The sequence below is a fragment of the Salvelinus alpinus genome, chromosome 36, assembly GCF_045679555.1.
Source record: "Salvelinus alpinus chromosome 36, SLU_Salpinus.1, whole genome shotgun sequence".
Classification (NCBI taxonomy): Eukaryota; Metazoa; Chordata; class Actinopteri; order Salmoniformes; family Salmonidae; genus Salvelinus; species Salvelinus alpinus.
This window is the reverse complement of record NC_092121.1, coordinates 9,755,134-9,775,682: the sequence shown is the minus strand read 5'-3', so window position 1 is coordinate 9,775,682 and position 20,549 is coordinate 9,755,134. Positions and strand designations below refer to the sequence as shown.

The 20,549-nt window shown below is 41.9% G+C and overlaps 2 protein-coding genes across 8 annotated transcripts; one reads left to right on the top strand and one right to left on the bottom strand.

The window, feature by feature from the left end:
- Positions 1-5,061: 5,061 nt before the first annotated feature.
- LOC139564905 (zinc finger CCCH domain-containing protein 7A-like) lies at positions 5,062-16,592 on the bottom strand. Of its 7 annotated transcripts, none has more exons than XM_071384784.1 (23): positions 16,442-16,592; positions 15,389-15,484; positions 14,986-15,025; positions 14,678-14,881; positions 14,415-14,573; positions 14,228-14,308; positions 14,082-14,135; positions 13,927-13,963; positions 11,543-11,922; positions 11,130-11,409; positions 10,735-10,760; positions 10,449-10,593; positions 9,965-10,123; positions 9,590-9,795; positions 8,711-8,811; positions 8,146-8,327; positions 7,216-7,289; positions 6,951-7,087; positions 6,755-6,860; positions 6,496-6,604; positions 6,213-6,346; positions 5,935-6,098; positions 5,062-5,822 (listed from the first exon to the last, which is right to left on the bottom strand). In XM_071384784.1, exons 1-23 carry the CDS (start codon positions 16,486-16,488, stop codon positions 5,633-5,635), a joined length of 3,111 nt encoding a protein of 1,036 aa, XP_071240885.1. In that variant the 5' UTR covers positions 16,489-16,592; the 3' UTR covers positions 5,062-5,632. The 7 variants fall into 7 exon arrangements, with proteins under 7 accessions (XP_071240885.1, XP_071240887.1, XP_071240886.1 ...); XM_071384786.1 differs by having other exon boundaries at positions 11,163-11,409; XM_071384785.1 differs by having other exon boundaries at positions 11,570-11,922.
- Positions 16,593-17,074: 482 nt separating this feature from the next.
- On the top strand, positions 17,075-20,288 carry LOC139564931 (phospholipase A2-like). Its single transcript, XM_071384859.1, has 4 exons — positions 17,075-17,226; positions 18,576-18,744; positions 19,488-19,594; positions 20,111-20,288. The coding sequence occupies exons 1-4, from the start codon at positions 17,190-17,192 to the stop codon at positions 20,257-20,259; spliced, it is 462 nt and encodes a 153-aa protein (XP_071240960.1). The 5' UTR covers positions 17,075-17,189; the 3' UTR covers positions 20,260-20,288.
- The last annotated feature ends 261 nt before the right edge of the window (positions 20,289-20,549 follow it).

Genomic DNA, 20,549 nt, shown 5'->3' with positions numbered 1-20,549 from the left:
GACATTTTCAACCTCTGAGTCTGTAATACCAACATATTTCAAGCAGACCACCATCGTCCCTTTGCCCAAGAACACTAAGGTAACCTGCCTAAACGACTACCGACCCGTAGCACTCTGTAGCCATGAAATGCTTTGAAAGGCTGGTCATGGCTCACATCAACACCACTGTCCCAGAAACCCTAGACTCACTTCAATTTGCATACCGCACCAACAGATGACAGGTGATGCAATCTCTATTACACTCCACACTGCCCTTTACCACCTGGACAAAAGGAACACCTACAGTTGAAGTCGGAAGTTTACACACACATTTTCAACCACTCCACAAATTTCTTAACAAACTATAGTTTTGGCAAGTCGGTTAGGACATCTACTTTCTGCATGACACAAGTAACAATTGTTTACAGACAGATTATTTCACTCATAATTCACTGTATCACAATTCCAGTGGGTCAGAAGTTTACATACACTAAGTTGACTCTGCCTTTAAACAGCTTGGAAAATTCCAGAAAATGTCATGGCTTTAGAAGCTTCTGATAGGCTAATTGACATAATTTGAGTCAATTGGAGGTGTACTTGTGGATGTATTTCAAAGCCTACCTTCAAACTCAGTGCCTCTTTGCTTGACATCATGGGAAAATCTAAAGAAATCAGCCAAGTCTGGTTCATCTTTGAGAGCAATTTTCAAACGCCTGAAGGTACTACGTTCATCTGTACAAACAATAGTACGCAAGTATAGACACCATGGGACCACGCAGCCGTCATACCACTCAGGAAGGAGACACGTTCTGTCTCCTAGAGATTAACGTACTTTGGTGCAAAAATTGCAAATCTATCCCAGAACAACAGCAAAGGACCTTGTGAAGATGCTGGAGGAAATTGGTACAAAAGTATCTATATCCACAGTAAAACGAGTCCTATATCGACATAACTTCAAAGGCGGCTCAGCAAGGAAGAAGTCAATGCTCCACACCGCCATAAAAAAGCCAGACTACGGTTTGCAACTGCACATGGGGACAAAGATTGTACTTTTTGAAGAAATGTCCTCTGGTCTGATGAAACAAAAGTAGAACTGTTTGACCATAATGACCATCGTTATGTTTGGAGGAAAAAGGGGGAGGCTTGCAAGTCGAAGAACACCATCCCAACCGTGAAGCACGGGGGTGAGAGCATCGTGTTGTGGGGGTGCTTTGCTGCAAGAGGGAATGGTGCACTTCACAAAATAGATGGCATCATGAGATAGGAACATTTTGTGGATATATTGAAGCAACATCTCAAGACATCAGTCAGGAAGTTAAAACTTGGTCGCAAATGGGTCTTCCAAGTGGACAATGACCCCAAGCATACTTCCAAAGTTGTGGCAAAATTGCTTAAGGAAAACAAAGTCAAGGTGTTGGAGTGGCCATCACAAGGCCCTGACCTCAATCCTTTTGAAAATTTGTGGGCAGAACTGAAAAAGCGTGTGTGAGCAAGGAGGCCTACAAACCTGATTCAGTTACACCAGCTCTGTCAGGAGGAATGGGACAAAATTCACCCAACTATTGTGGGAAGCTTGTGGAAGGCTACCTGAAATGTTTAACAACCCAAGTTAAACAATTTAAAGGCAATGCTACCAAATACTAATTGAGTGTATGTAAACTTCTGACCCACTGGGAATGTGAAAGAAATTAAAAAAATAAAAGCTGAAATTAATCCTTCTCTCTACTATTATTCTGACATTTCACATTCTTCAAATAAAGTTGTGATTCTAACTGACCTAAGACAGGGAATTTTTACTAGGATTAAAACTGAGTTTAAATGTATTTGGCTAAGGTGTATGTAAACTTCCGACTTCAACTGTACGTGAGAATGCTATTCATTGACTACAGCTCAGCGTTCAACACCATAGTGACCTCAAAGCTCATCACTAAGCTAAGGACTCTGGGACTAAACACCTCCCTCTGCAACTGGATCCTAGACTTCCTGACGGGCCGCCCCCAGGTGGTAAGAGTAGGTAACAACACATCCACCACGCTGATCCTCAACACAGGGGCCCCTCAGGGGTGCGTGCTCAATCCCCTCCTATACTCCCTGTTCACTCATGACTGCATGGCCAGGCACAACTCCAATACCATCATTAAGTTTGCTGATGACACAACAGTGGTAGGCCTGATCACCGACAACGATGAGACAGCCTATAGGGAGGAGGTCAGAGACCTGACCGTGTGGTGCAAGGACAACAACCTCTCCCTCAACGTGATCAAGACAAAGGAGATGATTGTGGAGTACAGGAAAATGAGGACCGAGCATGTCCCCATTCTCATCAACAGAGCTGTAGTGGAGCAGGTTGAGAGCTTCAAGTTCCTTGGCGTCCACATCACCAACAAACTAACATAGTCCAAGCTCATCAAGACAGTCGTGAAGAGGGCACGACAAAACCTATTCCCCCTCAGGAGACTGAAAAGATTTGGCATGGGTCCTCAGAACCTCAAAAGGTTGTACAGCTGCACCATCGAGAGTATCCTGACTGACGGGTTGCATCACTGCCTGGTATGGCAACTGCTCAGCCTCCGACCGCAAGGCACTACAGAGGGTAGTGCGTACGGCCCAGTACATTACCAGGGCCAAGCTTCCTGCCATCCAGGACCTCTATACCAGGCGGTGTCAGAGGAAGGTCAAAGACTCCAGCCATCCTAGTCATAGACTGTTCTCTCTGCTTCCGCACGGCAAGCGGTACCGGAGTGCCAAGTCTAGGTCCAAGAGGCTTCTAAACAGCTTCTACCCCCAAGCCATAAGAGTCCTGAACAGCTAATCAAATGGCTACCCAGATTATTTGCACCCCCTCCATGTTGCTGCTACCTTCAGTTATTATCTATGCAGAGCCACTTTAATAACCCTACCTGCATGTACATAATTACCTCGACACCGTTGCCCCCGCACATTGACTCTGAACCGGTACCCCCTATATATAGCCCCGCTATTGTTATTTACTGCTGCTCTTTAATTATTTGTTTTTCTTATCTCTTACTTTTTTTGTGGTATTTTCTTAAAACTGCATTGTTGGTTAAGGGCTTGTAAGTAAGCATTTCACTGTAAGGTCTACTAGACCTGTCGTATTCGGCGCATGTTACAAATACAATTTGATTTAATGATCAATTAGCCTTTTAAACTGATAAACTTGGATTAGCTAACACAACGTGCCATTAGAACACAGGAGTGATGGTTGCTGATAATGGGCTGCTACATCTATGTAGATATTCCATTAAAAATCAGCTACAAGTCATTTACAACATTAACAATGTCTACGCTGTATTTCTGATCAATTTGAGGTTATTTTAAATGGACAATTCTTTTTGATTTTCTTTCAAAAACAAAGACATTTCTAAGTGACCCCAAACTTTTGAACGGTAGTGTATATTTGTTTTTTTATTTTTCATTCATCTGTAAATGTTAGAATATGTCTTCACATTATTTTATGTAGAGAATAGGCAAAAAAACTAATCAATTTTAATCACACTTTTTAATACAATAAATGTGAAGATATCCAAGGAGGGTGTAGAGACTTTCAATAGGCACTGTATATCACAGGGGTCACATTCCCCTGCTTAGATATGGCATGCATCAACCAATGGTGTTGACTGACAGATTGCTACAACATACACTTCATGACCAAAATTATGTGCACATCTGCTCGTCGAACATCTCATTCCAAAATCTTGGGCATTAATATGGAGTTGGTCCCCCCATTTGCTGCTATAACAGCCTCTTCTCTTCTGTGAAGGCTTTCCACTAGATGTTGGAACATTTCTGCGGGGACTTGCTTCCATTCAGCCACAAGTGTATTAGTGAGGTCGGGCACAGATGTTGGGAGGTTAGGCCTGGCTCGCAGTCGGCGTTCACAATTCATTCCAAAGGTGTTTGATGGGGTTGAGGTCAGGGCTCTGTGCAGGTCAGTCAAGTTCTTTCACACCTATCTCGACAAACCACGGACCTCGCTTTGTGCACGGGGGCAATGTCATGCTGAAACAGGGAAGGGCCTTCCCCAAACTGTTGCCACAAAGTCAGAAGCAAAGAATCACCTAGAATGTCATTGTATGCTTTAGCGTTAAGATTTACCTTCACTGGAACTAAGGGGCCTAACCTGAACCATGAAAACAGCCACAGACGATTATTCCTCCTCCACCAAGATTTACAGTTGGCACTATGTATTCGGGCAGGTAGTGTTCTCCCGGGATCCGCCAAGCCCAGATATGTCAGTCGGACTCTTCTGTGGTGAAGAGTGATTCATCACTCCAGAGAATGCGTTTCCACTGCTCCAGAGTCCAATGGCGGCGAGCTTTACACCACTCAAAACGACGCTCAGCATCGTGATCGTAGGCTCGTTTGCGGCTGCTCGGCCATGGAAACTCATTTCATGAAGCTCCCGGCGAAAAGTTATTGTGCTGATGTTGCTTCCAGAGGCAGTTACTTGGTAGTGAGCGTTGCAGGCCAGGACAGATTCTTTTTTACACGTTATGCACTTCAGCACTCGTTGATCCCATTCTGTGAGCTTGATTGGCCTACCACTTTGGGGCTGAGCTGTTGTTGCTCCTAGACATTTCCACTTCACAATAACAGCACTTACAGTTGACCGGGGCAGCTTTAGCAGGGCAGAAATTTGACTAACTGACTTGTTGGAAAGGTGATAGCCTATAACAGTGCCACGTTGAAAGTCACTGAGCTCTTCAGTAAGGCCATTCTACTGCCAATGTTTACCTATGTAGATTACATGGCTGTGTGCTCGATGTGGCTGAAATAGTCAAATACACTAATTTGAAGGTGTACAAACTTTTGTGTATATATAGTGTGTGGTTAGCTGATACGTAAAATACCTATCCAGGAGTTGTAAGATCTGGCATGCATCTGCAATGTAGTCAGGCAGGAACTCGACTATTTGTCATCCCACAAACCATGGTATTCTTTATACCACACTTTGTGAAAGCTCTTCCATTTTAGACTTCATGACAACTAAGCGCATTGCATAGAATGTCAAACTACATTTTTTAGGCTGCTACATTAAATGAACAAGTACAAAACCAATACTTGACAAGAAATCAATATTTTATTTTGGTTGGTCGGCATCTTCCAAAACCAACAGGCATAAATGCAACAAATTATGGAAATAACGAAAAAGACCTACGTGAACATAATTTGTGAAAGGACGCAGAATTCCATTTCAAACATTCCAATCTTCAGACTTATGAATCGTATAAAACAAAAAGGAAACGTCATAAGAACCTTTCTTAAAAACTCATACAAAACAAGCCTTTTAAGTCACCTTTTGACATAAGAGCTGTTCTGATAGTGTCTACCCCATGCTTTGGCTTCTCTGAACAGGTCATCAATCCATTTTATGACAAGCAATCTTTGTGACGCGTCAATGATTGCTACGTTACGTAAAAGGCAATGGTGCATCTCTTTTATCTGTGAAAAGAGGAACACAGCTCTGATCATTTGGAACACATGGCCAACTGTGTACTTTCCATTAAAATCAAGCTGTGATCTGCATCTCTCCTCTTAATAGGTAGCCTCCCAAAGGCTAACCTGAACCTGTACCTCTTACTTAACACTGCAAAATATATTGCATTCCAACTTAATCATGGTCATCAAATCATTACTTTATGTCTTTAAGCAGAAAACTATATTTGCCAAAGTCATTGTCATTTGGGGCTATAAGATGGTCTTTTCTTGCTTTGGCCAGTTTCATCAAAAGGAACTCCCTGCGCTCTGTCCATTCCTTTAGTTCCTCGTTTCCATGAGCCAGCTTACACAACTCCTCCTCTGTGCAAGTGCCTTTAAGGTATCTGTGGAAATGGATGCAGTATCAGAAATGTCAGTCACCAATAACACCATTTCCAGTAACCAAATTAGGCACCAGTGACCTAAATAAACGTTGAATTAGCATAGAAACCTTACCTCTCGCAAACTCTGAAGGTGCCAGTGGGGAAGCGATACTGCCAGCAGTTCTGATCATCTTCAGAGTTAAACACTTTCTCTCTGTGTTTTTCTGAGGTGATGTGCTGCTGCCACTGCCTGTCACTGTTGCAGTTCTTACCACAAAGCCAACAGTGGTTGCCAGCCTAGCATAACAGATATCATCAAGATGATATTAGCATGTTGATGGTTTGTGGTCACTTACAGCATGTTGACGGTTATATAACCATCTGGGCGTGGTTAAAACAAAGATTGCTTACCACCTCCTCAGCATAGTCTGTGGGCATGTGGATCTGCTTCCCGTTCTCCTTGATGGTGCTGTTGGAGGCCTCCTCGCTCCAGCCAGGCTTCTGAGACTGCAGCCAGTGCTCATACAGCTGCTCCATGTCTGGAACTAAATGGACACACACAGTTCAGTATCTGATTAAGTTTGTATTACTCATCATAATACATTTATTGTACATCACACAGGCATGAACTGCTGTACAAATACTACAGTCCAACTGCTGTACAAATACTACAGTCCATCTGTAACGAACTCACTGTTGTTCTCTTTCATGTATGTCCACAGGTCCCTTTCCTCTGTGCTGTGTGCAAATGTGCAGTTTCCGATGTACTGGCACTTTTTGCCAGTAGACACGTGCATACAAATCTGTAAGTAAAACACACACACACACACAAAACATAAGCACTTTACACGAGGACAAAACATGATGCTCTCTGGGGGATTCCCCATACGAGTCAGCTGAGTATGTGGTCAGACCAGTTGCTCTGGGAGCATTTGCAGCCCTCCTAGGCCTACCTCAAACTGAGACGGGATGGGCTTCTTTGTTGGGAGAGGGCGGATCGTTGTCCACTTCTTGCGTTCGATGGAACTCACCAGCACCACTCGTTTGTCTTTTGACCACCTGCAACACAGGTCAGATGAAATTCACTATGCTGACCAGGCTCATTATTCAAATTGTCCTGAAATGGTTTCAGGGGAGAGAACTACTCACGAATGCCTGGCTTTGGCAGTGCAGTACTTCTTGTTCTTGTCTGCATCACTAACTTGGCCATTTCTCCAACACTGCCCACACACAAAATGCATCTTCAGATTTGGGGGTCCAAACCTCTTCAGTGGTGTGGTGAATTGCTGGAATGACACGAAATAAATGGTTTGTGTTAGGTCATGTGGAAAATCTGCAGTCAAATGAACATTAGAAATACATTTAGGAAATAAAGCATTTGCTGAATTTAGTGTTGTGTACAATGACTGTTTACCAGGGATCCTTGGGAGCCTGCCTCCATGTTCCAAAACCTATTGGCCTCAAGGACTATATTTTCAGGAGTGATGCCTATATGATCAATAAACAGATTGCAAAGAGTTTTAAGAGGGATGTTCACTTAGAAAACCCACAAAAGTTACAAGAAGGTCCTAAAAAAAAAAAATACTCTTTCCGTATGTAATAACACAAAAAAATGTTCTGGGCTAATAAGGTAAGAAATAACACACACAAAAACAAAATACTGAGAAGTTGCTTAGGAGCTAGAAGCAGAGCTGCCATGTCTGTGAGCTACGGCTGTGAGCTACGGCTGTGAGCTACGGCTGTGAGCTACGGCTGTGTGCTACGGCTGTGTGCTACGGCTGTGTGCTACGGCTGTGAGCTACGGCTGTGTGCTACGGCTGTGAGCTACGGCTGTGTGCTACGGCTGTGAGCTACGGCTGTGTGCTACGGCTGTGTGCTACGGCTGTGAGCTACGGCTGTGTGCTACGGCTGTGTGCTACGGCTGTGAGCTACGGCTGTGTGCTACGGCTGTGAGCTACGGCTGTGAGCTACGGCTGTGAGCTACGGCTGTGAGCTACGGCTGTGTGCTACGGCTGTGAGCTACGGCTGTGTGCTACGGCTGTGTGCTACGGCTGTGTGCTACGGCTGTGTGCTACGGCTGTGAGCTACGGCTGTGAGCTACGGCTGTGTGCTACGGCTGTGTGCTACGGCTGTGTGCTACGGCTGTGTGCTACGGCTGTGAGCTACGGCTGTGAGCTACGGCTGTGTGCTACGGCTGTGAGCTACGGCTGTGTGCTACGGCTGTGTGCTACGGCTGTGTGCTACGGCAACATCTTACTGGCAAAAGTAATCTTGATGAATTACCAATAACATTCTTTGATTAGATGCTATTTGAAGGCACCTTTAATAGGTGATAACAGCTTACCTAGCTGGTGCTGCATCATCCACACCTTCAGCTCGACCAGGCTGTGGGCATAGAAGCACTCGTCTTCCCGCACACAGCCATAGCGCACCTCATGCCGACAGATGTCCATCTGGTTCTGCGGACTGTACGGACGGATTTTGGAGTAGCGCACAGTGTTCTCCCTCAGAATGTGGACCAGGCACCTGAAAAGCACAACAACTCATATCAAGTTCACAACCCCACTGTGCAGAGCATAGAATCATGTTACAATATACACTAGTGGGCTTAACGCAACAAAAAACTATAGTTGCCAAAACTCAAAAACCCACCTACATTCTTCACAAAATTAAGATTCAGAGAAAAAGTCTGTTTGAATTCCCCTTGCAGTTATGCTACAAAACTATACACAATGTTTAGTCGAGTTTGTGTTTCCAAAATGAACATTCTTACAGTATAAGAACGTTTTTAATTACCAGAGGAACCAGAGCGGTCAGCCACAAACCATCACTTACAAGGTAGACCGCTGCTTAATTCACTTAAAAACCTCTGCATCTCTCAGCATGTGTAAACAAGTGAAATGGCTTACTTCTGATCTTCAAAGGCATGTTTTGTCACGGGGTGAGAGCAAAGAGATGGGTTGTCCTTATTGGTTTTGCTGATTATTCTGGGTTTGTGATCAAAACACACCTGGAGATCAGATCAGATACATTAGAGGGATGGACAACTCTTACAGGACACTACACACAGTAGAGGTTTTAATGAAGGGCACAGCTCCCACTCATAAAACTGACGCTGAAGGTTATACCAGAGGCAGTAATATGACAGTCAACGTTAGTGTTGTATTAGGGTTATTCCACGGTAACAGAATGACGGCAAAAACAACTAACCGTAATTCTGTTACCAAACTTTGTATCTGCACTGCTCTTCAAGTAAATGTTTCATTCGATTTTTTATCCGTGGAAATTGTTTAAACTTGTTCTAGTGCATAGTTTTGTATGGTTTAACTTGGCAATAATTGGTTTTTGTTTGGCATACTTTTAAAAACAGAAAGAAATCGTAGTCTCGGCATCATTGTTACCGTGGAATTCTATTGCTCGTGAGAAGAATGAGGATACAAGGTGTGGTTACAGTCAGGTTATATCAGGGGAACTTCAAGCCAAACTTTCTCTCTATAACACAGTGGTGGCTCCACTCCAGTCAGATGTCCTCAGTCCTGCTGGTTTTCATTTCTCCCTGACACTTAATATTGATTGTCTAGAGTCCACACACTATTATTCTGGGCTGATTAAAAGGCAAAACCAAGCATCCACTGCAGCACACAAGAACCAGAGTTGTGCACCCGTGCTGCTCTAACACAACAATGGCAATGCAATAAGACAGACTCGGCAACTTATCAATGAAGACACTCCATTACAGGAGGAACACATCACACGTTTTTTTTTTTACATTAAAAAGCCCAACTTACCCCGCAGAGGAACATGAATATTCCGTGATGCTCCTGTAGGATCTTGGGGACAGTCAGATTGATCTTACTGGTGGGCCCAAATGGATCAAAGAGAAAGTCTCTGCAGATGAAGCCTTTGCGCTCCAGGGACCAAACATCAATCTCCTCTTGGCAGTAGGCAAATGTGCAGTGACCAGGGTACCTGCACCCCTCTCCAATGGAGACATCTACAAGGTCATCGTTTTAGTTAATAATCTCCATAGGCAGCTGAACACTGGCACAGACGGGCCATGAAGCACATTGGAGTAGTAGTATTGGAGTAGTAGTAGTATTATTATAGTAGTAGTATTGGAGTAGCAGTAGTATTATTATAGTAGTAGTATTTTCAAGGCTTACCTTTGCAGATGTAGTATGGTCCAACATACTGGGATTTTGTCGGTCTGGGTCTGATCAGCTTCCATGACTTGTCTGGTTGATTTTTTATCCTTCCAAGTAATATGTCCTTCTTGCATTTGTGCTCTTCGGTATAGAGTGTGAAATCCAACACTCCAAGCCCTAGTGATAGGATATCAACATGAGCTTTCACATACAATAATTATCATGTCCCATACATCAACCCAGTTTCATACTCTTAGATGTCGCACAATAAGCAAAATAGATTTATTCATATACACTGAACAAAAATATAAAACACAACATGTAAAGTGTTGGTCCCATGTTTCATGAGCTGAAATTAACCCCTGCCCAGTCATGTGAAATCCATTGATTAGGGCCTAAATCATTTATTTCCATTGACTGATTTCCGTGAATGAACTGTAACTCAGTAAAATCTTTGAAATTGTTGCATGTTGCGTTTATATTACATAAAGCATGTTCTTACCAGTTTTGACATAGCAGTTTGAGCATGCCTGTTTGAATTCATGAGTATCAGCCAGGGGATTTTTGGACAGATCCACAATAGCAGGGAGGGGGGTTACATCTGGCATCCCCAGGGCCATTCCCATTGGCTTATCATGGTCAGTCAACTGGAGGGGAAACAAATATCATGATTATTATTATTATTATTTTTTTTTTTTAAATAGACAAGAAAAACTAAACGACATATAACGCAAGGTACTGTTGTGAAAATATCAGTGGGACATGAAGACTAGACAAGCTAAACTCACCTGCATGAATGAATGCTGACTATATCCTAGATTTGGGGGGGGGGAGAAAAATACAATCAGAGACAACATTGACAAAAAGTTTATGAAAAGTAAATAACAAAAAAATCAAATTTCAGTTGATTGGTTTGTCAAAATCCAAATTTGTTAGCCATTGAGATTCCACTATCCAATAAGAAGTTATTTACATTTGAGTCATTTAGCACACTCTTATCCAGAGCGACTTACAGGAGCAATTAAGGTTAAGTGCCTTGCTCAAGGGCGTATGGACAGATTTTTCACCTAGTCGTCTCGGAATTCGAACCGGCTTACTGGCTCTCAAGAGCTAGGCTACGTGCCGCCCCAAATATAAGATATAAGGATAGTAACAAATGTTCAACACATTCGAGAGTTATTACCGTTAAACTGGCTGTATGCAACTCCTTGCATACCTGTCTGAGGTTCTGACATGGAGAGACTATCCAGTGAGTCCAATGGAGAGGAGACCCCGAAGGTGTCCAGACCTAAAGAGTACCCGCTGGCTTGTGGCTTGTGGTAGGGAGGAGGCAGAGTCACTGTGCACTGTGATGCCACATGCATAAAGGGGTTCATGTGAGATGGCATAAGGAAAGGACTAGACATGGAATTTGAAGGGGCACTGGTTGGAAAAGGGATAGGGCCCTTCATGGTGGGAATGACCTAGAGAGAACAATACACTCTACATTAGATATTGTTTTAACATGATAGTGAAAAGGACAAATTTAAAACAAAAACAGATAAATAACTATAATTGAATGTGCAAAAAAAAAAAGTACAAAAAAAAGCTTCTTACATTAGCAGCAATCTCCCATGAACCTACCATGGGAGATTCTGTGGGCCCGGGGCCAGCTTGGTCCAGCAGATCATCCAGGTCATCTCCAATAATTTCCGCATCGAAGTCCGGGCGAGACTTTTGCATTGGCATATGGTAAGACTGGGTAGGGCTGGCTCTGGCACCATTGACCAACGTAGGCATAGGCAGGGGCACCGGAACATGAATGGGCTCTGGGGTGTGAACCTCAACAGGCGAGACAGAAGGGATGATGCTGACAGGGGGGGATTCAGCTTCTATTCTCTCATTCCGAGGGGGGTGCACCTTCATGGCTGCCAATGGGTCTAGGCTTGGGGGGGCTGGGTCTGGACCATCAGTTTCCTGAGGGGGCTGATTCACTTCTACAACACAGATGGGAATTTGGAAAGTGCAAACATATTATTTTTTGTAACAAGACCTTCCCCCTTTAAAAAGGTCCAATGCAGCCGTTTTTCTCTCAGCAAATAATTTCTGGGTAACAACTAAGTAACTTACTGTGTCTGTTTTCAATTAAAATTAGTTACACAATTTAAAAATAACTTCTTCGCAAACAGCAATTTCTCAACTAAGAATTTTGCTAGGACTGTCTGCGAGTGGTCTAAGTGGGGAGTGGAAATATAGGGAAAAAGCTGTTATTGGCAGAGGTTTGGAAATCTCTCTTATGGATGGGTTGGTTGTTAATCAACAAAACGGATGCGTGTGCAACTATGGGGCAAAACAGACAGGGTTGGCTTATTTTGTCACAAAATGTTAATTGAAAACAAATACATTTGCACAAGGAGCAATTGTCTCAAATACAATGAACAAATATATAAAATGCAACATGTAAAGTGTTGGTCCCATGTTTCATGAGCTGAAATATAAAAATCCCAGAAATGTTCCATATGCACAAAAAGTGTTAGTGAGCATTTCTTCTTTGCCAAGATAATCCATCCACCTGACAGGTGTGGCATATCAAGAAGCTGATTAAATAGCATGATCATTACACAGGTGCACCTTGTGCTGGGGACAATAAAAAGCCATGTTGTGTCACACAACACAGATGTCTCAAGTTTTGAGGGAGTGTGCAATTGGCATGCTGACTGCATTAATGTCCACCGGGGGGGGGGGGGGGGCTGAGGAGTATTTCTGTCTGTGATAGAGTCCTTTGTGGGTAAAAGATTCACTCATTGGCTAGGCCTGGCTCCCCAGTGGGTGGGCCTAGTGGGCCTACACCCTCCCAGACCCACCCATGGCTGCACCCCTGGCCAGTCATGTGAAATCCATAGATTAGGGCCCAATTTATTTATTTCAATCGACTGATTTCCTTTATATGAACTGTAACTCTGTAAAATCTTTGACATTGTTGTACGATGGGTTTATATTTTTTGTTCAGTATACATTGTTACAGTTGTTGGTTAGCTAGCTAGGAAATGTTTGCCATATCAGCATAGACATGACAGTCAAAACAAGACATGGTATCAATAACAATATACAAAGAGTTGAAGCGAGCTTACTACAATTCCACACATGGCAGCTTCTTGTCATTGTTACTAGCCATCTGACCGTTCAGAATCATAACAACGCACCCCTTCCAGCCACGTCAATGCACGTGTATCATTTATGTGATGTCAGCCAACCCATCTATTGGTCTATTACCTAATTTAGCAAGGCAGGCCAAAATTCCATCCCACCAAAACAGCCTGAAATTTCAGGCGGCCTTTTCAAACAGCTCTTACACTAAAAGGGCATTATAATTTTCATAATAATTGTACAGTATTATTCCAACCTCATGGTAGAAACATACACTGAGTATTCCAAACATTAGGAAAACCTTCCTAATATGGAGTTGCGCACCTCCCGTTTTGTCCTTAGAACAGCCTCAATTCGTCGGGGCATGGACTCTACAAGGTGTCGAAAGCGTTCCAGAGGGATGCTGGCCCATGTTGACTCCAAGGCTTCCCACAGTTGTGTCAAGTTGGCTGAATGTCCTTTGGGTGGTGGACCATTCTTGATACACAGGGGAAACTATTGAGCGTGAAAGACCCAGCAGCGTTGCAGTTCTTCACACAAACCGGTGAGCCTGGCACCTACTACCATACCCTGTTCAAAGGCACTTAAATATTTTGTCTTTTCCATTCACCCTCTGAATGGCACACATTCACAATCCATGTCTCAATCGTCTCAAGGCTTAAAAACAGTGGCGGCTGCTGAGGGGAGGACGGCTCATAATAAAGGCTGGAAAGGCGCTATTGGAATGGGATCAAACACATATCAAACATGGTTTCTACCATTCCACTCAGTGTATACAAAACACAGGAAAAACACATTTGACTGCACTGGGCCTTTAAGTAAATTACTCAAACTAAAATCACAGAATGTCTTACCAATTTCTATATCTTCCACAGATGTAGATCCATGAGACTGAAACAAATAAAAAAGAACGCTCTTAAAATCTTTACTTGCTGGTACACCACGTTCACATGGTGCAAGTAATCTGTATTGTGTGCAGATTCCCACAAAGAAATGGAATTCCCTTTACCTTGTCATTGGATGCACCTGAATAGCTTGATCCAGGCAAAACATTTAAGGCAGGCTGTTGAAAGAAATGTCTCAAGGTTAGATACTAAGCCACATACTGAAGTAGCCTATGTGCCATAATTCATACTCAACACAGTACACTCTCACCTTACTCCTGACATAGGCTTTACGGATTTTCAATCCCAACATTTTGGCCAGGTCCTGAGTCAATCGTATGACATTGGGATCCTGAAAAAACAATCACATATTGACAATAAGGATTATGAATTTAGGACAATAAAAATGAACAATCTACAAAACCTTATCACATGGTAAATTATCTCTGCGGTCTCACCTGAGGCACTGCAAGGGAGCACTTCGCTACAGCCTCATAGGCCTCTTTATGCCTGCCCATCTCTTTCAAGGCTCTGGCTTTCCTATAAAGAGCTCTATGGTTTCCCTCATTCAATTGAAGAGCTTTCTCACAGTCTACTAGTGCTTCATCATGCAGACCCTGAAATAAAATTCCCAAATTATACCACTTTTTGAACAGAAAATAAATAATACTTCATTCAAAAATGTAAGACAAAACACACCACTTTCTTAAACCTGCCTTACCGGTACTATGTTCAAGTAAGCAGCAGCTCGATTGGCATACAGCTTCTCCAACGTTCCAGTAGGTACACTGATGTCTTCCGAGTCTGCATATTCTGCTATGCTCAAGGCCTCAGTGTACATTTCTATAGATCTCATCCATTCCCCTTCATTGAACACGTCATTTCCTTCACCAAACAGATTCCTCACAAGGTCCTGAATGAACACCTGAAAAAACAAATTAAACTTCTAAATACCAAAATAAGAGGCACATTCTGAGCTGCATATGTCATTAATGTAGGTGCTGCCATTTGGCTTGATTGCATAATCACCTCATATCGTTCCTGAGTTCCAGGATAGGGCAGAGTTGACCTAGAAACAAACAAGTTCAAACTTAGATCTCCTTCCGTTGACACTGAAAACATGAGCATATTCAAGTGTTACACCATTCAAGGACATCGTAATCTTTTCCCAAATAATACAATTTCAATATTACTCACATTGAGGCACAAGATCCAGAAATTGCTCAACATCTGACTTGTTGTACAGTTCCAGGCAGTTACCACTATGCAAACACTTAGGCTGTCTCCTGCAAAAATTAATTGTAATTCTCTTCCCCCAAGACCAGCCCTTGGTGGCTGACAACAGCTCTGTAGCCTGATTTCCCTATGCGCTCAACCAATCTGCATTCCCTAGGTACACTGACTTGGACTGGGGAGTCCTGATCATACTCACTGGATGAACTGCAGCCCATTCTGAATATCCTGCCAGCGACCGCTTCGGTCCTGACACAGGATTGACATGTTCACCTGTTTCTTTAGGTCCTGGTCTCTGTCAACACAATATGTCATTTTAAAAGTTAGTTAGCTTGCTACTTAACATGTTTAGGCCTACTCGGAGTATAATTGTATCACTGTCAAAACCGTTTTGTCATAAGCCTAGCATACAGTAAGAATACGTCCAAATGTTCATTAAGTTACTCACTCATTAACTACTCATATAAAGATGAGACAATTCCCATCCTGAATTTGTATAACGTTAAACAGGTGAAAATGACTTTTCAGGCTTCACGTGTTCCTAATTCAACAAAGCATACGACAGCCTAGAAAACCCATAGCTTTAAATTCGTCATGCCTTGAACTTCCTGTATGTCGTCTTCACAAGCTAGTTAGATAAAAGTAATCGGTCAATATTTCGAGAAGATGAAAATCTAACTAGCTAAAGTTAGTCTGCTTACGACTGACAACGAGTCTGGCTATACAAATCTACAGTACAGTAGTTGGAAGAATTGATCCTGGACGAACGTTATAAAGTGTACACTATCACAAGTTAGCCCCATAACGTCAGAGGAAATGCTCGATACCCACTGAGTTGTAGCTAGCTAGTGTCTAGGTCGAACAAATACCTCAACCTAGGTAGGCTAGCTTAATTAAATTAGACTAACCGATCTGGCACGAGAAAGATGTTGATATTCTAAACACAAACAGTATGCAATGTGATTGCTAGATAGCCATGGCTATAGCGTTTACAGTTACATGCTTGTCAAAGATAACGTTCACTAGTAGAATACCTGTACATTATTCTACAGTAACGTTAGCTAGCTTTCTAACAAGCTAGTTACCAATATGTCAGGCGGGAGATGCAAGTGAGCTAGCTACAGTACATGGCTGTTAGCAATGTAGCTAACAGCTAGATAGCAAACTAGCTAGTTAGGCATCTTACAAATAATGACATTTAAAACATGCTCACCCTTAAGAAATATTTAGATGTAAAAAAAAAAGTACACACCTAAATGAGTACAGCTTAAGATGTATGATCTGTTCCCTGGTCAGCATCAGTAATTTCTTGAGTGTTGGGGACACGAATCATGATGTGGCCTGATCTCTGGCCTGACGTTTTTCATGTTTGCTTAGATTCCATACTTATTCGAGGAAACAGGGCCCCCTGTTGACCACAAACTGTGTTCTGATTTTTTACTTGAGTAAACTATGAAATTACAGTGCTATCTATGTACATGATGAGATCTTGAAATGTCAACAAATAAATATAATTCATATGAATTATTAACGGAAATATAGCATTATATACAACCCTTTGACACAGTTGACTTGCTGGGCCTTTATGAACATGTTTTCTGTGAGGAATTGGATGCAATAAGGCTGTTGACATGATAAAACAATGACCACAGCCATTCATTTATTGATCAATTAGACCTACTTCTAGTATTTCTACGTGGCATTAGTCCTGAACTGAAGTCCATGGTCTTTCGGAATCTGAACAAAAGTCATTTAGCAATTGGCTTTAAGTAATACTAAATGATGGACTCTGGGGTGATTCTAACAGAGAGGGAACTCAAACCAAGTTCAGATAAGTGTTCAAGGATTAGTTTACAGCAGATTATTCTGAGAGGAGGAGGGAATGATGCTCAGGAGATTATTCAAACCAGACTCTAAAAAAAACTCTCCACTGAACTGAATGCCTATGTCCACCAGAGTGGAAATAAGCAGCAGGGCATGCACATTCCCTCTTGCACACCATGCCTGCACTTTATCGGATACTTCTACTGTTCTCTGGTAAATTGCAGCTTGAATTTCTTTACCTTTTTAACACATTTTGCAGGGAATGATCAAGAGGGATTGAGAGGGAGTGAAGTAATGTTAAAGGACAATGTTATGAGTGCCTTCAGAGATCTAACATGAAAGGAACTTAGATCTGTTATAGTCTGATGATTCAACTCCTTCATTTCACAAAACAATACAACTGTATCATCTTGAAATGTTTGAATCTTTTATTTCAATAATCTTGTGATCTTTATATAGAGCTCCTTTTATGGTTGAATTTTTACTTTAATACATGTTTAATGATTTAACAAATCACTACCAATGTCAATTGCCATGTCTTGTATGTTGACAACTAATATGCACATTACAAATTCATGTTAATTTGATCTGGGAAAAGAGGTTATAGAACTAGACCAGAGTATAAGAGTGTAAAGGGAATTTCCAGCTGAACAAAAAGGAGAGCAGTGCCATAAAACGTGTGATGTTGTTTTGTATTGTATTAATTTCATAAGCTATGGTTGTCTAAAAATATCAGTGTCAGAGAAATTATAGTCAATCATAAACATATTTGGTTTAATACATCCCAGCATAGAAGCATAGAAAACTTTGAACGGGCCTTCTCTGCGAAGATACTTATATATTAATCAGACAGCATCAAATGTTCTCTAAACATCAGCCTGAGAGGCTTGTACGAAGTCAAACAAAAGACAGTGACTTTGCCAGCTGCTACAGAATCACGATGCTCCTAATGTCATTGTGACCTCAGTCCTTGTACCTTCAGTAGCTCTGGCGTCAATCACTATCAAACGATATGAGAAGAATCCACAACATTCAGTGACAGGTCTAGTGACCATCAACCCGTACACAAATGAATGTCACAAATAGAACACTGGAAATCATGTGTCTGACAGAAAGGGAAAACATAAACATTTGCAAAGCATTGTGTTTATTACTCTTAACTGAATATGAACTTAATTCGTCTTAAATATTCCCCATTACAAAGAGCATCTTTCTTGGAAAATGTGAGGGACTTCTCCAGGCTTGCAATTGCAATATTAGGTTGTCACTTCATAAATAGACTTGTCATAATACAGCATGTTCATCCATACACTTTGAACACTTGGACATTCAGGATCATTTTCATATGAGAGACTAATCACAGAGCTACACTTCTCAATATTCACTTGATGACATATGACTAAAGAGATAGTATGAAGCAAATGGCACGTACTAAGCAAGGCTGCTACATACAGACAAGTATAAGCAAGTGCACATTTTGAACAAGATGTGTGCACACGTGATTGGTGTACATGTGATGCGCTGAGTTTCATGTTCTTCTTCTGTTGTTGTTGTTGTTGCAGTGGTAATAGCCTCTATGGCACTGCAGAGGCCCCCACGAACTAAGAGAGGGCTACTGGAGCTGGCAGGAGTCATCAAGTGCAGCACAGGCAGATCAGCCCTGGCTTATATGATGTATGGCTGCTACTGTGGACTGGGGGGTCAGGGCTGGCCCAGGGATAAAGCAGACTGGTGAGGCAGTAGGACAGAGGCGCGATGAGATGTTCTAGCACGTAAAAGTCTGGCATGTTCTGTGAAGCTGATGATGTATGACTGAGCTATATAGTTGTAGTGATGTGTTATAAACATGTTATAAACATATATATATATTTTGGGGGAGTGCCATTTCATAACAAACTCAGATAATTTAGAGTGCCACTGAATGAAAAACCCCTCAATCAACTGTTCAGTCTGGTAGGCCACAATAACAACCTGGATTATGCGATGCAGTTCAAACTGCAAAGTGTATCATTTGGGGTTTTCTTTTGAGGTTTTGCCCTCCTGTCAATTGGATATTTGGAAATAGACATGCACAACCAGCGCTCCCACACCCAAAATCCTAACCATAACTTCCTTCTGTCCGCTAATCACAGACATGAACGCCCACAACACCGTTAAACTACAGAACCTCCAGCCTCCGGACCTCTCACAGGCCTGCCTACTAACAATAATTGAGCCCATCCTCTTTCACTTCCTTTTGTTTTAAATAGAGCTGCTGTTGGTCCAAGCTACAATCATATGGAAAAACGCCCAGTCTCTGCCTTTTCAGTTAATAGTTTCTCAAACATTATTTATACAATTATAGTTTTAATTGGGTATTTTTTCAACTAGAAAAAGGGACTGTATTACTTATGTAGTGCATCACTGAGACAGCAAATTGTTCTTATAATGCTCTGTTTTAAGTGTTACAGTAGTGTATTTTTTCCTTCATTAAGGTGCTGTCACAAACATGACTGCTGCTACGGAGATGCAGAAATTGCTGGTTGCCGAACCAAGACAAGAAAGTATCAATGGACATGTGAAGACAGGACTGCAGAATGTGGTATGCTATCTCGGTTTTATGCACATGAATGAGACATAATGATTAAATCAAGCTGAGTTAAGCCTATCCCTCCCCTTACAGAGGTGTGGTCATTTAGAGAAAGAAAATACTGCATGCTATGACTTTGTCATTTTGGTTTAGTTTTGCTGTTGAAAATGAATGGGTCTTTTCAGTGCATGGAAAATAACAGATGTGTCATCAACAAACATCCGAGTAGTTTACAAACACTGCAGACATTATAGGGGACGGGAGTGCTAGGAGGGAGTGGGCACGAAAGGAATAATTTCTCACCCACATTTTCAGGTATTTTAAGCTCTCACCATAATTGCTAATCGCAAAAGCACATAGCACAAGCAACACAGTTTAGGATGTTTACGGTGTTTATTTGAGCATCAGACATTTTCGAACATTTCTCAACCTCAGAGTGTTTCCTTCATATCCTCCACAGATCACTCCTTTCACATCAGCTGTCATTTAAGGAAACTACTCACCCACTTAACCCTCTTTTCATTCCAGATGATCTCAAGGACAAATGTGAGAAGATTCTCTGCAAATGCGACAGGGAGGCAGCCAAATGCTTGAGGAAGGCACCTTTCATACGGAAATATGCTATGTGGCCAGACTTTCTCTGTGGGTGTACACTGCCAACATGTAATATCTACTGATTCAATAAATGTACACTTGTTGATTTTTACATTTGCTGTGTGTCTATTTATGTTAATAGAATATCATATGTATCTCCTTCACAATATTATAATGACATGTAACAGCAGTAATACTTCAGGGCATTTTGTATTGATATCTCCATTTATATGAAAAGGAAAAATATGCTTAAACCACTATAACAGTGTGACTTTGACATTAGATAAACAAACTGTGCGTTGAGGCTCTCCAAATTGAGTATAATGACCAGAAATTACAAGCACAGGTAACAAACTAGTGGACAGAACAGAGA

What these genes read in the sequence shown, in the direction of transcription:
- LOC139564905 (XM_071384784.1), bottom strand. Translation starts at nt 16,488, where the DNA reads ATGCTGACCAGGGAACAGATCATACATCTTAAGCTGTACTCATTTAG. An exon ending in AAACTGCTATGTCAAAACTG is followed by an intron (nt 10,124 to 10,448) that starts GTAAGAACATGC and finishes TCCTATCACTAG; the next exon opens with GGCTTGGAGTGTTGGATTTC. An exon ending in CAGGCTCCCAAGGATCCCTG is followed by an intron (nt 7,088 to 7,215) that starts GTAAACAGTCAT and finishes GTGTCATTCCAG; the next exon opens with CAATTCACCACACCACTGAA.
- LOC139564931 (XM_071384859.1), top strand. Translation starts at nt 17,190, where the DNA reads ATGCCTGCACTTTATCGGATACTTCTACTGTTCTCTG. An exon ending in GATACTTCTACTGTTCTCTG is followed by an intron (nt 17,227 to 18,575) that starts GTAAATTGCAGC and finishes TTGTTGTTGCAG; the next exon opens with TGGTAATAGCCTCTATGGCA. An exon ending in AGACAGGACTGCAGAATGTG is followed by an intron (nt 19,595 to 20,110) that starts GTATGCTATCTC and finishes TTTTCATTCCAG; the next exon opens with ATGATCTCAAGGACAAATGT.